Source organism: Galeopterus variegatus, unplaced genomic scaffold, assembly GCF_000696425.1.
Source record: "Galeopterus variegatus unplaced genomic scaffold, G_variegatus-3.0.2 Scaffold2679, whole genome shotgun sequence".
NCBI lineage: Eukaryota > Metazoa > Chordata > Mammalia > Dermoptera > Cynocephalidae > Galeopterus > Galeopterus variegatus.
The window spans coordinates 73774-88580 of NW_007728790.1; the positions used below are offsets into that span (position 1 = coordinate 73774).

Here is a 14807-nt window from a genome sequence, read left to right on the forward strand (position 1 = left end):
GGACTCTCACTGTGGACATTTAAAATGTTCAGTGATGATATAGACAACCAAAGTCTTGAGGCATATGACGGAAGTATGAAACGGTGCAGCTGGAGACTAGTGAGGTTACAGAGAGTAGGCAGGACTCTTATCTATGACTATGTAGTAGTTAGTACAGGACAGAGGGTTCCAAAATGCAAGAGACCATCCTGAAAATGTCCTCCAAGCCATTTATTGTGGTCAGGGTTTGACAAATGGAAATTTAAAAATGAGCTGACAGATACCAATTCCTGAAATGTTTGTTTTAGGTATAAGAAATAGGGAAGTGAGAGACAGCGTAGATGGTGATCAAGAACATCTGCTTTAGAATCATGTCATCCTGAACCCAAGTCCCACCTGTGGCATGCAGAGCCTTGTGACCTTGGAAAAAATCATTCAAAACTTCTAAGGTCAATCTTTTTATCTGTGATAGTACTTATCTCATAGGTGGTGCTAGAGACTAAATGAGATGATTTATGCAATGAACTCAGCAGAGTGATTGGAACATATGAACTTCTCAGTATATGTGACGTCTTATTGTATTGATCAAGTACAAGGTGGCTGTCTTGTCTACTTTGTAGCATTTTTAACTGGCACTAAATAGACACATGTACATTATTAGAATATACATATAGGCAATTTTCACAAACCATCAGAATCTCCACTCATATTGAAATCCATCATTGCATGGCTAAATTTTCCTTCTTCATTCTGTTTAACTGCCAGTTGCTGCGTCAGACTCTCCAGTGTCGTTTTTTCCTTTAAAAAAAAAATTTAGAATGAGAGCTCAGTCTGGAAATTATAATTGTTCAAAGACATTTTTCTTGGGCCATATATAATACATTAGTTTCTGGAAGGGATGGGATGTTGATTTATTCACTTTTGCACACTCAGCACTTTATACAGAGGTTATTAAAGGAAACAATCAGCGGGATTTCTGAAGGAACTTTGAGTCTTACAAACCTCTATAAAGTCTTGACAGTTGAGTTTGGTATGCCTAAAGAATATAAGCCAGGATCCTTGGAGACAACCTTCCCAAATCACAAAATGTGCATAGAAATTTCACAGAAGCAACCTGTTTTACATTTGGAATGTCTGCTTTATTTTTAGCCAGACAGTAGAAATATGGGAGTGGCATGGGTCCCAGAGAAAGTCTTCCAATAGTCAGGTGACCAAATGATAGAAACATAATTCACAGTAGTGCCCTCTGGTTGCCATTTCCCTAAATGCCATCTGCATTCCTCATGCAAGGGTAATGAAGATGTTTAAATATTCATTGCTAATTGCTTGTCAAGTCTCCGTACATCCAATGTGAGTGCCTGCTACTTGGACCACAATTTGGTTTGGATAGCTAAGCCAAAATATTGAGTTGGCGAATTATTTGAGATACAAATACACCGAAATTAGATCTGCAAAGACATCAAGCCATTTAAAAGCATGCAGTGCATGATTTGCATTCATGGAGAACATTGCATTACAAACTGAATTATTTTCAGGGAAAATATAATGCTTAATCTAAAGCACAAGAGATATTAAACTTCTTCCAAATTAAGAAATTGGGTGATTTTAGGAACAGAAAAAGCATACAATGAAAGGCTGACAACTTTCAAACTCTCCAGCACTGCTCCGAGGATGACGTGATTCTAAACCAGTTTTAAGAAAAGCATCTATTGGATCTCATAACATTTGCTCAAGTTTTGTTATAATTATTCACCTCATTTTCTGAGGAACACAGTCATGAATTGTACTAGTGAACCACACACATTGCAGAACTGCTCTTGACACAATAAATTTTCGCAGAAAATAATCAACCATTTAAGATAATTGTATTATAAGTAAAGGACCCAACTAATGTTCCCACCAAGAACTAATAGGATATTGAAATTGATACAGTATACGCTTTATCTCTGCAAAATCTCTGACAATATTTACAATAGTATGTACTAGATTAAAAATTCTCCTGTGTCAGTGGCCTTGTAACTCCTGTGCTCTATTCATCAGTCTGTACATGATTTAATAGAAAACCATTATTTGTCAATAGTATAAAATATAGTAGGGAAACCAGAAACAGAAAATAATTTATATTAACTTTAGTTCTATAGGAATATAGAATGCTGCATTTGAAATAAGTTATACATTTAATAATGTAGAATCTGATCTAATTTGTTTTGTGCATGAAATTGGTGCTTTCAACTGCTTTATATGTTCTGGATTTCTTTTGCTGAGAGAGTCTACTGTATATATTCAGCTGAGCTCAGGAACACCAAGGACACCAGTTTAACAGATTCTCTTTACAGTAAATGTAGCTGTTAGAACAGAAGACAGATATATTTAAAAAAACACATTCTGTCAACATGATCTAACAGTCCTCAGGTCAATGAAGACTTTACTGTACTCTCTTTGGGGAATGTATTGGGCATGAATCAGCTCTCAGGTTTTGATTTAACAGTATATAGGGCAGTAATACTACATATTTTTCTAGAGAGTTTTCCATTCTGAGGCAAAGCCTTTCAAGAAGAAAAAGCAAATAAAGGCAATCAGAGTAGAAAAAGAGTGCAATGACTTCTGATTTCAGCTCTGCGGGTCTTGGGCCATCTTACCAAAACACTTAAAATGAGCAAATGATGAGCAGGGAGGTCATGATCCATTTTTACAATAAGTAACTTCTAACCATTTACCTCTAAAACACATAGTAAAATCAAATGATTCAATTAGCTACTCAGAAGTGGAGCTTATGATGCTTCTTAAGATGTCAGTGGGAAATAGTGGAAGTCAACATGATAATCTACACATGTTTGTAACCTTTTGTATAGTCATTTAAGCTAATTCTCAGACATGTGAACTGGAAAAAAGGAGAGGTGACTGGAGGAATTGGGGAACATGTGATGTGCCTTTAATTAAAACATGTTACAATAGCATGTAAATCAAAATGGTAACATTGTCACATTTTAGAAAAACTAGGATATGATAAATTCAGAAGACATAAAGGATCTTATGTAAGGAGGAAATAACCTAAATGGAAAATATTTACCATATCATTCTATACGAAAATTGATCCTACAGTTAATGTTTATATATAGTCCTATGTATAGAGGCAGATATACATTTATATGTGGATAGGAGTTTAGACAATATACTGAACCACGAAAGAATGAGCAGGATTTAAGATTAGTTCTCAAAAGTTTAAATTAAATCTATTCAGGCATATAAGAGGAGAAAGAATCAGCTAAATGTTATACAAATGCTGGTACACTGGAAAAATTCCTCCCATCCTTTCAATCCCACCCATCCCCTCCCCAAAAGAGGTCACCAAGTATGCACTATTATGTCTAAAACTCAATCATTTGAGATTCTGTTCTTTGGGTTAAATATTTTCCTTTTCCAAAAGCCTTTTTTCATATGTGCAAATGCCACTGGAAAAGGTAATATTTTTACTCTCAAAGTTTTTATTATTAAATTAATCCTCTCTAAATAGAGGCAGCTGAAACAAAATGTGGGCAGTAGGTATCACTTAGGAAGGGAATAAGTGGGAAGATGTTGAAAATTAGAAACACCAAAGAAACTGAGTTTGGGGAAACAGAAATAAATGTTGATGGACACAGATGAAAATTTTTACCAGTCTTACAATTTTAGTTCTAATTTGCTCTGGGAAAAATCACATTAGTCAAAAATTTGCACAGAAAAATAGCACCCCGTTTGCCATTTTAAGATCAGTGTTCTAGGACACAAATCCAGTGTAGCACTTATATTTTACTGCACTCTTATTACTCTTCAAACACTTATCTGAAACTGATAAAATTCACTGGCCTTCTCTCCCTACATTCTTTCTATTACAAAGAAAGAAAAAACCAAAGACAGATAAACACATTTAAAGAAATACTTGACAAAATTCTGAACTTCCCTGAGTAATCTGATAGTATACAGAATAAAGAGGTTAATTACAACTAAGTAGCCAATATGAAAGAGTCCTGGGGACTTATAAATAAGGGCCAGACAAGATGACCTGCATGCTTTCTCTCTTAATAAAAACTAGCAATTGGATAACAACCACATTTCCTTTGGAAAGATGAGTCCTTTCTGGCAAATCAAATTTTATACAACTCTACAGGTTTGCTAAGATCAAGGTAAAACATTAGGTTAAGCCTGTTTTTACTTCTGATTCTATGTTGACTTGAAAAAAGATCCAAGTGAACTGTGTATCATCCACAGAAAAAAAAAAAATTGCACACCATATGGTTTCTTGGGTTCAAACGACTAACTCTAAAACTCTACATCCAAAGAACTATTATTCTGATTCTATGTTGACTTGAAAAAAGATCCAAGTGAACTGTGTATCATCCACAGAAAAAAAAAGAAAATTGCACACCATATGGTTTCTTGGGTTCAAACGACTAACTCTAAAACTCTACATCCAAAGAACTATTATTAATGTATTAATGTTCACTTGGGGAATTTGTCAGCTGGTCCTGTGCTCTGTGACTTATCCAATGGCTTGCATATGGAAAACAGCATGTATACTATTTGCATGTGACACAAGGCTATGGTGGGAATTAACAAGGACAGCCAAAGAGATGTAGGCAATCAGTTGATGAGATGTGGTCAGTATAGATCTACACTTTCTAAGCCAAAACCATTATGAACAGCAAACTGCAGTGAGGATTAATGGAAAGAGGACATATTTAAGGTTAGAAAATAATGGGTTTTGGCATCAGGGTCATCACATTTTAACCAAACTTTGCCATATTACTTTAAACAAATCAATTAGCCTCTGTGAAGTCCCAGAATCCTAATTTGTAAATTGGGGGTTAAATATATGATACATTCTCATTAGTCTGAAAAACTCAAGATAGATATGCTTTTAATATCAGGAAAAAAGTCAATGGGGAAAATTGAAAAGACAAAAATTCACATAAGAATTACAGGCATAGTTCAATTGAGTACTAAGTACTCTATTATGGTTATGATCCTCTATTCCCCATGGTCACACAAATATGCATTAAAAATGAGAATTTTAGTAACAACTCTGAAGATTGTTGAGATTTCCTCCCTCGTTTATGATTTAAGACAATGTATTATATCATTTTTTTTTCTTCATTTCATATTCAGGCATGATGAGTTACTGTCCCATAATATGTCTAGTACCTATTTAAACAGAAAAATTTCCCTACTCCATTACTTCAACTTACTTAAAAACAACTGAAAATTCACTGTGTTTGCAAAGGCTCAAATGGACATCCTATGTTGATATTTCACAGAGCAGTCAAAAAAAAGAACATGCAAACTATAGCCTAGAGGAGGTAGATATTTCCTTAGTTACCTACTCCTAAATTAAACAGTATGTGAGTAGATAGTTCTTCTTTTATTCCCTAAAATTGGGATTCCTATAAGTGATGAGCTTTGCTCCCCACTAGACACACATACGCAAAGAGAGAGAAAGGCTGTGGATCAGCTATCATAATGCACATCCCTGAAATAAAGCTCACAAAGCTATAAAACTCATAAAAAGCACATGCATGAAATGACAGAACAGAGTGTGACTGTCAAATGTTGACTCAGTAACAGTTAAACCCCTTATGGCTGCACTTCTTCATGGTCTCCTACTATACTAATGACATGGGAAGAAGGGGAAAAAAAAGGTTTTTAACCCTCCAATTATGTGAACCTCACAGACCACCAAAGAAGATGAAAGATCATTTATAATGTCATAACAATTTATCAGTTGGCTATTTTTTTCATCAGCTTAAGTAAAATATAAAGAAACAATGCATGTGTCTACCCCCTCAACCTCTTGGTTTCACTCTTGCTTACTGATACCTCCATTTTCTAGAAAATTAACATCCACCCACATAATCTAACAGCACAAATGGGAAAAAAGGTTTTCTTGTAAATTATGTATAAATTATATGTAAATAGAAAAGAGACCCAACTTCGAGCTAGCAGGCCTAGGTTCAAAAACTGATGTACCACTTGCATTCTTCCAATTTTCTCAAATTTCAAGTTTTAATAAAATTTTTATCTTTTTTTTTTTTTTTCGTGACCGGCAACGGATCGCAACCCTCAGTGTCACGCCTGTACCAGACCGGGACCGGCCACGGGATCACAACCCTCGGTGTTGCGCCCGCACCTCGCTCAGCCAGTGAGCGGCCGGTCTGTATATGGGATCCGAACCCTCGGCGGGAGCGCCGCTGCACTTCCCCAGCAGCGCACTGTAGCAGTGCGCCAGCGGGCCGGCCCCAAGTTTTAATAAAATTTTTAAAACAAAGAATACTGTTCTACTTACATTACAGAGTGAGACTGAAATGTGAAAGCACTGAATATTGTAAGGCATGAAATAAATATCAATAGCCATTATTACTCCCACGGCTCATAGGCATAAGTATGTCTTTCTCACTTGTAAAAGATGAGAATAGGTATGACTGGAAAGATTCAGTGAGACCCTTGGAAATTCAGAATATTTTCCTGATTATTTCAGAATATTTGCTTGATAATTTTTAATCCATATTGGTAAAACACCTTGCAATAAACTATATCAGACAATACATCTACTAAACATCAGAGAGTAATTGAAAAACAAATTAATTATTTAATTATTTCAGTGTCTTAATGTGAACCTGTCTGAAACACAGCTATTTGATCTTTAGGAGGAAGAAGAGATCAAGGGAGTAAGGAAGGCAAGATCATTCTTGATAGACCACGTTTTAAAAAATAACACATCAGGTCCAACAACAAAGTGAAACTTACTTTACTTATAGAAAATTGAGAAAATTCATAAATGTGGAGACATGTATGTAAATTTATAGCCCCATCACTTTGGCATAACTATTGCTTACATTTTGTTGTATATTCTTTTAGTCTTTTATCTATACACCATAGAAATAATGCTTAAAAAATATCTAGATCATTCTCTACATAGTGTTTTCAAATTGCTTTTTCTAGGAATACTATTGTGAGCTTATCCTCATATCCTTAAATGAACAGACAATTTCAATCATCAGCGAGGCCTGTGGGTGTCTCTCTGAAAGCCCGATTTGGCGTGCCCTATGAGTCTCATTTTATTGGACCATCCTGCACTAACCCCTCCACCAGAATGATGTAAGGAACACAAGACTCTCTGTTTGAAAACATGCACAGCTTTTCTAGGCTTGAAAATTAAACCATAAAAAGTTTACTGAAAAAAAAAAACCCTTTAAAAAGCTCCTTAAAAACTCACACCATAATTGCTCCCCACCAAGCGTGGGCACTTGCTAGCTGCAAGTAGTGGCACTGTGACAAATGTAGCAAAACTGAAAGCGGGCTATACTAAGAGAAAGAAAAAGTCTTCCACTGGCCATCTGTGAAAATAAGGCATGTGGCCATTAAATGCAGAGGCTGTAAATATACACAAACTCCATGAAGCAAATGGCAAAAAAGGACTAAATTTCAAGCTCAAACAAATCAAAATGTTTAATGCATAGTTACCACTGCTGGACGAAAACAGCTCTGATCTTTGCAGTCTGCAAACTCGGCATGTATTTCAATTAAATACCCCCAAAAAGAAAAGAAAGAAAAAAGAAAGAAATGAAAAGACACAGAAGAAAACCATTGGGAACAAAAGACTATAGACAGCCTATACTCAATTTCTAGAAACAAACAGCCCTATTAGCTTGCATCAGCCTGTCAAGAATGTCGATTGGAATTATTGAAAGGCTGACATACAAAGTGATGGATGGGTAATGACATAATACCTATTTGCCTTTTTGTCATGGTCTTTGAAAACTGGCTGCTCTGTGCTGATAATATTCACTAAGGGGTGTTCCTCTCCCCTCCTGTCCCATAAGAAGTGTTCCCTAGCTAAGACCCTGAGAATTAAGAAGGTTTTATGAATGAAAAACAAAAGGAAAGAAAATCTAAGGATCAAATGCCAACCTGCAAATAAAAAGCTGGTCTAGATTTTCTAGTAATCAGTTGCTAGAAAGCAGTTTCCTATCCATTTTATATATATTTTCAGAGAAGAGATACTCCAATAATAGGTCAAATATTCAACTTCAGATTTTGTGTATCTTTTAATTAAAGTCACCAAATAATAATTACATGTAAATGTAGAGATTAAAAATAATGTATACTCACTTTTATAAAGAGAAAATATTAATCACTTACATTATTTTAATTTATTCCTAGGCAAATTCTAACCAGAGGATTTTAAAAGACTGGAGCATTTTTTTTTAAACACACGCAAACACACACACACACCTCCCTGAAAATCTGCTTTACCACACTGTTGCGATGACGTCTCTCATTTCCTCCAAAGATTTACCTAATACGCATACCTTCTTCGTAAAGTTTTTCTTGTCATTGAAATATCTAGTTCTAATTTGGCTTCTCTAATTCATTTTAGCTAAAGGCAACATTTACAAAAGCTATCCATAAATCGTTAATTGGAGCATTTTCCACTGAATGAAGAGGCATGAGTTCCTTCATATTCACTTCTTCGAAGCAAAACCTGTAATTGACAATTCCTCACAGGCCTTCTCCTTATCTAAGGAAAGAAGCATGTGTTAGGTAATGCTGAACTACATACACTGTGTCAGTTTCTGAAGAGTTAACACTGCTGGCCCCATCCATCAGATGGCCAGTGAAGCATCAGGAAAGAATGATGGATGTAAAATTATTACAGGGCTGCCATCCGATACACTTACTGCCATTTGTAACTAATGCTAGGAATGACACAGTTTTTTTTCCATTATTAAACATCCACATTAAGTCAACATTGGTCACTGTCGTTTCATGTTTGGCACTCCGTTAAAGGGAAAGAAAAGGCTTGACAATGGCAGAAAAGAAGAGGTTGTAATAGAAGAGTTTCCAAGTGCCAGACTTACAAAATTAACCTTTGGTACAAATCAGCCTGTATAGTCTGTGGTAAGGCTTCTTATGAATACGACTGACAAATGGCCAAAAAGAAAAACTATTATCTTTACTTAGTAAACTATTATTTAAAACATACATGCTGTTAACCAAATTTTCATCTTATTCTATAGAAATTTGCAAAGAATTTTCACTGCACCTCAGAAGGAAAAGTTGAGACATTTTTTCCAGCTTTTATTTTCAGTTATAGATGAATTCACAGCATGCATACATGTTTATATTCCAGGTACACTGTAGGCAATTAATGTTTGGTGAATACATTCTCCACCTTAAGAAACATATGCATACATTTGCATGATTATTTTTGTAAGTGACAACTGTTTTACATAAGAAAAGCAACACAGAAGAAGGTCTTAACATGTGTAGAGCATGTGTATGAATACACAATTCATAGATTTAGCCTGTTATCAAGCAATGCTTTCTTGTGCACAAGCTTGTATATCATCTAATTCTTTATAAACCACAGACAAGATAATAAAAAGGCCCTGGGCATGTGATAGTGGAAGTGCAAAGGATAGACAGATGACAACAATTATATAACAAACAAAACAAACCAGTTTCATGAAGGAAATATTTGAGAGCTTTGATATCATTTTTATAATGTAGCTGTAGCTGACAATTGCCTTTTCCTACCCAATAGCCATTCTGGTCCTTCTTTTCTTCCCTGCTAATGTCACCTTTCATCTCAGGATATCCCTTGATCTCAGGGAAGATAGGATAAGTTCTCTAATTCGGTTGCAGAAAATAATTCATGATCAATTTAAAGCAGTCTCTTTTCTTTTGGTTGGTATTGTCCAAAGATGTGCATATGACCCAGTTCCAGCCACTGAGATGTCTGTAGAGGTCAGCTTGAGAGGGGAAATAAAATGTCCCTATACAAGCACAAATGAAGGCTGAACTTAGCAAAGAGAAATCTACTTCTGCTTCCCAAGTCTACCTGCCTTCGTGTGCATGGGGTAGTTGTAGGTGCAGCAACATTTTGATACCCAAAGGGAAAAGGCAAGACAATCACAGATTTAACCCTGATATCATTGAGTCGATGAACTAACACCACCAACCTCCTACTCCTGACCTTCATTATGTGATTTTAAAAAGTAATCACTATTTGTTTAAGCTAATGCATTTAGATTTCCTGATGCATGCAATGAAGTACATTTCTAACGCTTACAATAGCACAGGCACAGTTTTCTCAGGATAACTACATTTGGAGTGAGGGAAATAAGCTGGGAGACCTGTTCTATTTCTCATTTCGGTTGAGTGCAATGGGTCTCTATTATATTAGTAATCAGGACAACAAAAACTGAGATTTTTATGATCTCTTGTTAGGTACAGACATTTCAAACACAAGATCAAGACCAAGTATACAGTTGGTTGTATACTCAAAATTGTGCCATTTGGGCATTAATGAAGCAACGTGAGTGTTTTTAGTAAAACAAATGTATGAGAGTCTTTCTGTTTCTTCCTACCGGAGAAGCTTACTTTTTCATCTATAACACTAATCTGTAACAGAACTATGTGGTAAAAGATAACATTATTTGAATATACAATCAGTCTATAATTAACCAGAGATGACAATTATAAATAACACTGTGTCTCAGAGTTTCCAAGAAACCTGACACACACAGTTCTTGGTTATGTTGAAACACTTCCAAGAAAAGTAAAGAAATGAAAAATCTTTTAGAAGTCTTCAATTAAAATGTGCTTCAGTAAAAATGACTTTCTTGATGTGTTTTGGTACAAATCACTGGAAAAACATTTGTCCCTGTCTTTACACCTCTAATTGTTTTCACTGTCCAATTACAGCTTTTCAGAATTAAGACCTTCTAGTTGGGACAACTACGTTGGCTATTTGAAATGTGAAGAAAAGATAATGTGCATAAGCTTTGTGTACCCAAGAAAACAGATCTCCACTGCAGGATTCCAATTATCTGGATCTCAGGTCATAGTTTCTGTCACCGTTTAGACCAATGTAAAGCACCAGGCTGAATATCTTTTTTGCTCCTTTTCCTTTCTCCCAGCTTCCTTCCCATCCTTCTTTCTGCTCAATCTCCCCCACTCTTTACATTTCATGTATTTTCTGGGTTTAGGGAGTTAAGAACATTATTTTACATAAAAAAATGATGTTTTGTGATTCAAATGATATGAGAAGATGATAGTGCAAAACGTTAAGAGGAATTTATCATATATTCTGTTTATGGCTTTCATTAAGAACTACAAAACAAAATTTCAGTTACTGATCTACAATATGCATTGACCACGGACAAAGATGAGTGGTCATAAAAATCTAATAAAAAGGTAGTATTAGCAAAATAACACAACATGCATAGTATTGTTGTTTCATTTAGAATAACAAGTGTCCACTTTTGTAAGCTCTGGTATATGTCATCTGATGAGCTAAGCAATATGGAGTTTTTATTCAGTTCCTATAGGTGGACTCACATAAATATGCAACGATTAACGCTCAAAATAATAATTTGATCTAAACTATAAGCTCAATAAAGGCAGAGGCCATGCTTTCTGGTACAATATAATACCTCCCCACACAGCACCGTCCCTAATACATAGTAGGTGCCAGTGTTGAATAATTACTAATTAAAAGACACAAATTTGACATTATTATCTAATTCACATGAGTTGCACAGATATAAATGGATCATTAATTTTGTAGAAATGACACCCAAGCTAGTTCAACAGGAAAAGGCAACGTAACCACAAAGTACATTAATTCCCACTTCAAAGAGCTTCAATAATCTCAATTTCATTCTCAGATATCAGGGTAAAATAAGAGATGAGTTAATTCAGATCCTTCAGTTGAGAAGCTTCACTTATACAAGAGTTTGTCATACTATTACAATAATGGAACTGCTTCATTTTCACGATTTAAGATTTTCACTTAAAAACCTATAAAAATACAAAAATATAGAAGCTTCACTTATACAAGAGTTTGTCATACTATTACAATAATGGAACTGCTTCATTTTCACCATTTAAGATTTTCACTTAAAAACCTATAAAAATACAAAAATATAAAAAGTTCAAGATGTTACTCAATTACATTGAAATTGCATGGTGAAGAGATCCGGGAATGATAACCTTCTTGAGACTAGACATCCTAATTGGCCAACAGGTTTTGGTAGGTATTATTTCAGAAATAAATTTTTTTTTTAAGAAAGTTGTTATAACTCTACAAAAGAGAAAGAAAAATTGAAGCAGTAGCTTTCAACAGACAAAAATCTCACTGTCGCAAACCAAATAGGAGGTGCTAATCAGAGAAGTAATATAAAGCATGATCATGGAGGTGGAACGAGAAGTGGAAACAGCCCCTAACAGTGGACAAGGAGGAATAAAGTGAATGCAGATGGTTCCACTCTAAGTGTTACTTAATCAAACGGCTGTGCAGAGTCACTGGAGCCAGAATAAAGTCATGTGTTAGAACAACAGCTGATCTGTATTAGAGAAGATTAACTCACAGTGCCATGGTGGAGGGCCCAGGATTATTTTATGTACTTCCATTGCCTTACAAGCCGTCAGCACAATTATTGCCCTCCGATGTGAATGACTGATCTGTAACCACAGCTAAACAGCATGCTGCTTAGGGGCCTAGGAGCTTCATGAAGATGAATTTCCATACCATCAAAGTGCTTTTAATGGGCTCCCTGATCCAACCACAAGGCCTGTTTTGCAAGTATATAGAACTCAGGATGAAGGCTTCCTGTCCAAAAGGATTTGGTCGGTTGTCACTTGACAATTCCCAGCCAGCACAAGGGAAGAGAGGGGGGAGATAGGTAGAGTTGTCTCTGCTTTGGAGGATTAAAAAAAAAAAAAAAGAGTACAGATGCTTGCTGAATGCAACCAACTGCTGTATCCACAGCTGAATTCAATGCGCTTAACAAATAACGGCAATTTAGCTATGCTTGCGAGGAATAGCTTGAGTCACTTTGCATTAGCATCTGGCTGAGTGTTAAACTCATTTCTACATGGGGAGCAGAGAAAAGGAATTTCTGTTCAAGCATCCTTTCAAGAATGTTTAAATATTTGAATATAAATTCCTTTATGCTTGCTATCATTCCTTCTTAGAGCTGTCACTTTGCTTCTCCCCTTCCCTTCTGGTGCTTAGCTGTAAAAACGTTGTGCCCTTCTCACTGCACCAATGTCGTACTTCTTGTGTTGTGTGACCGCAAGGAATGTATACTGACCCACGCTTTGCTCTCCCCTCTGGAGACAGAACAGAATTGAAATCATTTCTCCATCCCATGTTAGGACCAGAGAAAAAACAGTTGTGACAGGATCATCCATACGTTTCACCTTCACTATGCATGTTGCTAGCTTCTTAGTGGTTAAACATCAAATTCCATGTAAAACCTGGGAAACCAGAAAGCTATCCAAATTAGCAATCTGCTCATTCTGGACAATTCTGTTTGACTTATAAGCTTCCCATAATGATTAACCTTCAAGTTATTACTAAGTAGCTGATCATTTTTTCTCTTATCCACTGAATCTATTTATCTATAGGATTATGTAAAGATGGTTTGGTAACACTCTAAAATTACAATTCAAAACATATCAAATATTCCCCAAAGAAGTACATCACCCTGAACATTCTATAATAACTTGTAATCTTTTTCTGAATAAAATGCAATGTAGGCTTCAACGAAAGAGCTTGAAATCATTATATCACAGATAAATTCACAAGTTTCATTGGCCCTAAGTATAATAATGTCAAAAGTTTTGAAAAGCACATTTTGTTTCATGATAAAGTCAAATTTTCCAATTGTGCAGTCACCTAACACTTGACAGCACTTTGCACTGGAAACATATGACAAGCTCGGGATCCTAAATACTTAGAATATGAGCCTGGGTATCATCCAAGCTTATGCTGATTAAAGAAGATTCGGCATTTTCAAATCCAGCTCATCCCCAAATACAAGTTAAGCATCTCTGTAAGGCAGAACTTTCACTCTGACTGAGATATTTCAAATGCCACTTCATTTTAATACAAACTGGTGGCATAAAAGAGGATACTAATTGTCAATAAGGTTTGGAGATGAACAAAGAAAAGTGTAACCCTTCCCATTTCCAGATGGTTTTGATTAGGATAGGCATGGGGACTTCTCTGTTGATGAAGGGGAAAAAAGGAGAGAGAATCATCATTCTGAATATAGTAAGAACATGAAAAGATAAAAGGGAAAAGCATTCAGAAAATTAACTATTTCTGGAAAGTAAGCTATTTTATGAACTAACCTTTTCGGTCCGGCAGTTATTGAGACCTAGACTATTCACAACAGCCACCTTCCCATCAAGCACCTGTTGTTCCCGCCGAAGTTGCTCCTTCATCTGCCGAGCTTCCTGGATTGCCTTGGTGACAGCATCATGGTCATTTAAGTAACCTGGAAATGTGACAGATCAAAAGATATGTTTTGTACAAATGCATGGATTGGCTAACTTTTAACCATAAAAATCACTTTTTTGGGTAATGGCTAGTGTCTGGCATATAATAACTTATCCATGGAATTTGTCTAAAATGAATGAATGAATGAATGATTAATTGATAATGACTGATTTACATAGTCATACATGAACATGTTTCCAAACATCTGTAATAAAAATATAACATTTAAGTAAGTAAAATATGGTTGTTTCCACGTATTTGGAAAGAAGTTTAAAATATTTTAAAGTTTTAAATTATCTGAATATTTTATAGTGCAAAAATAAAACCTAGCTTTGATTTTTTTCCATGCAAGGAATATTTGAATGTTACCATAGGATAGAGGTTTTGATAATTATCATTATGATTATCGAATCTCTTATAGTATTAGAAAGGTCAGTTTAGAGTTTGTGTATAGCAACTACTATATTAGGTTTGCTATATACAGGAGGAATAAATCATT

The 14807-nt window shown here is 35.4% G+C and overlaps 1 protein-coding gene across 1 annotated transcript in view; it reads right to left on the reverse strand.

The window, feature by feature from the left end:
• Positions 1-14807, reverse strand: part of SOX5 (SRY (sex determining region Y)-box 5) — a 210358-nt gene that overhangs the window by 11828 nt on the left and 183723 nt on the right. The window contains 2 exon segments of the mRNA XM_008582606.1: positions 669-777; positions 14161-14333. Coding sequence (XP_008580828.1) covers positions 669-777; positions 14161-14333 — 282 coding nt within the window.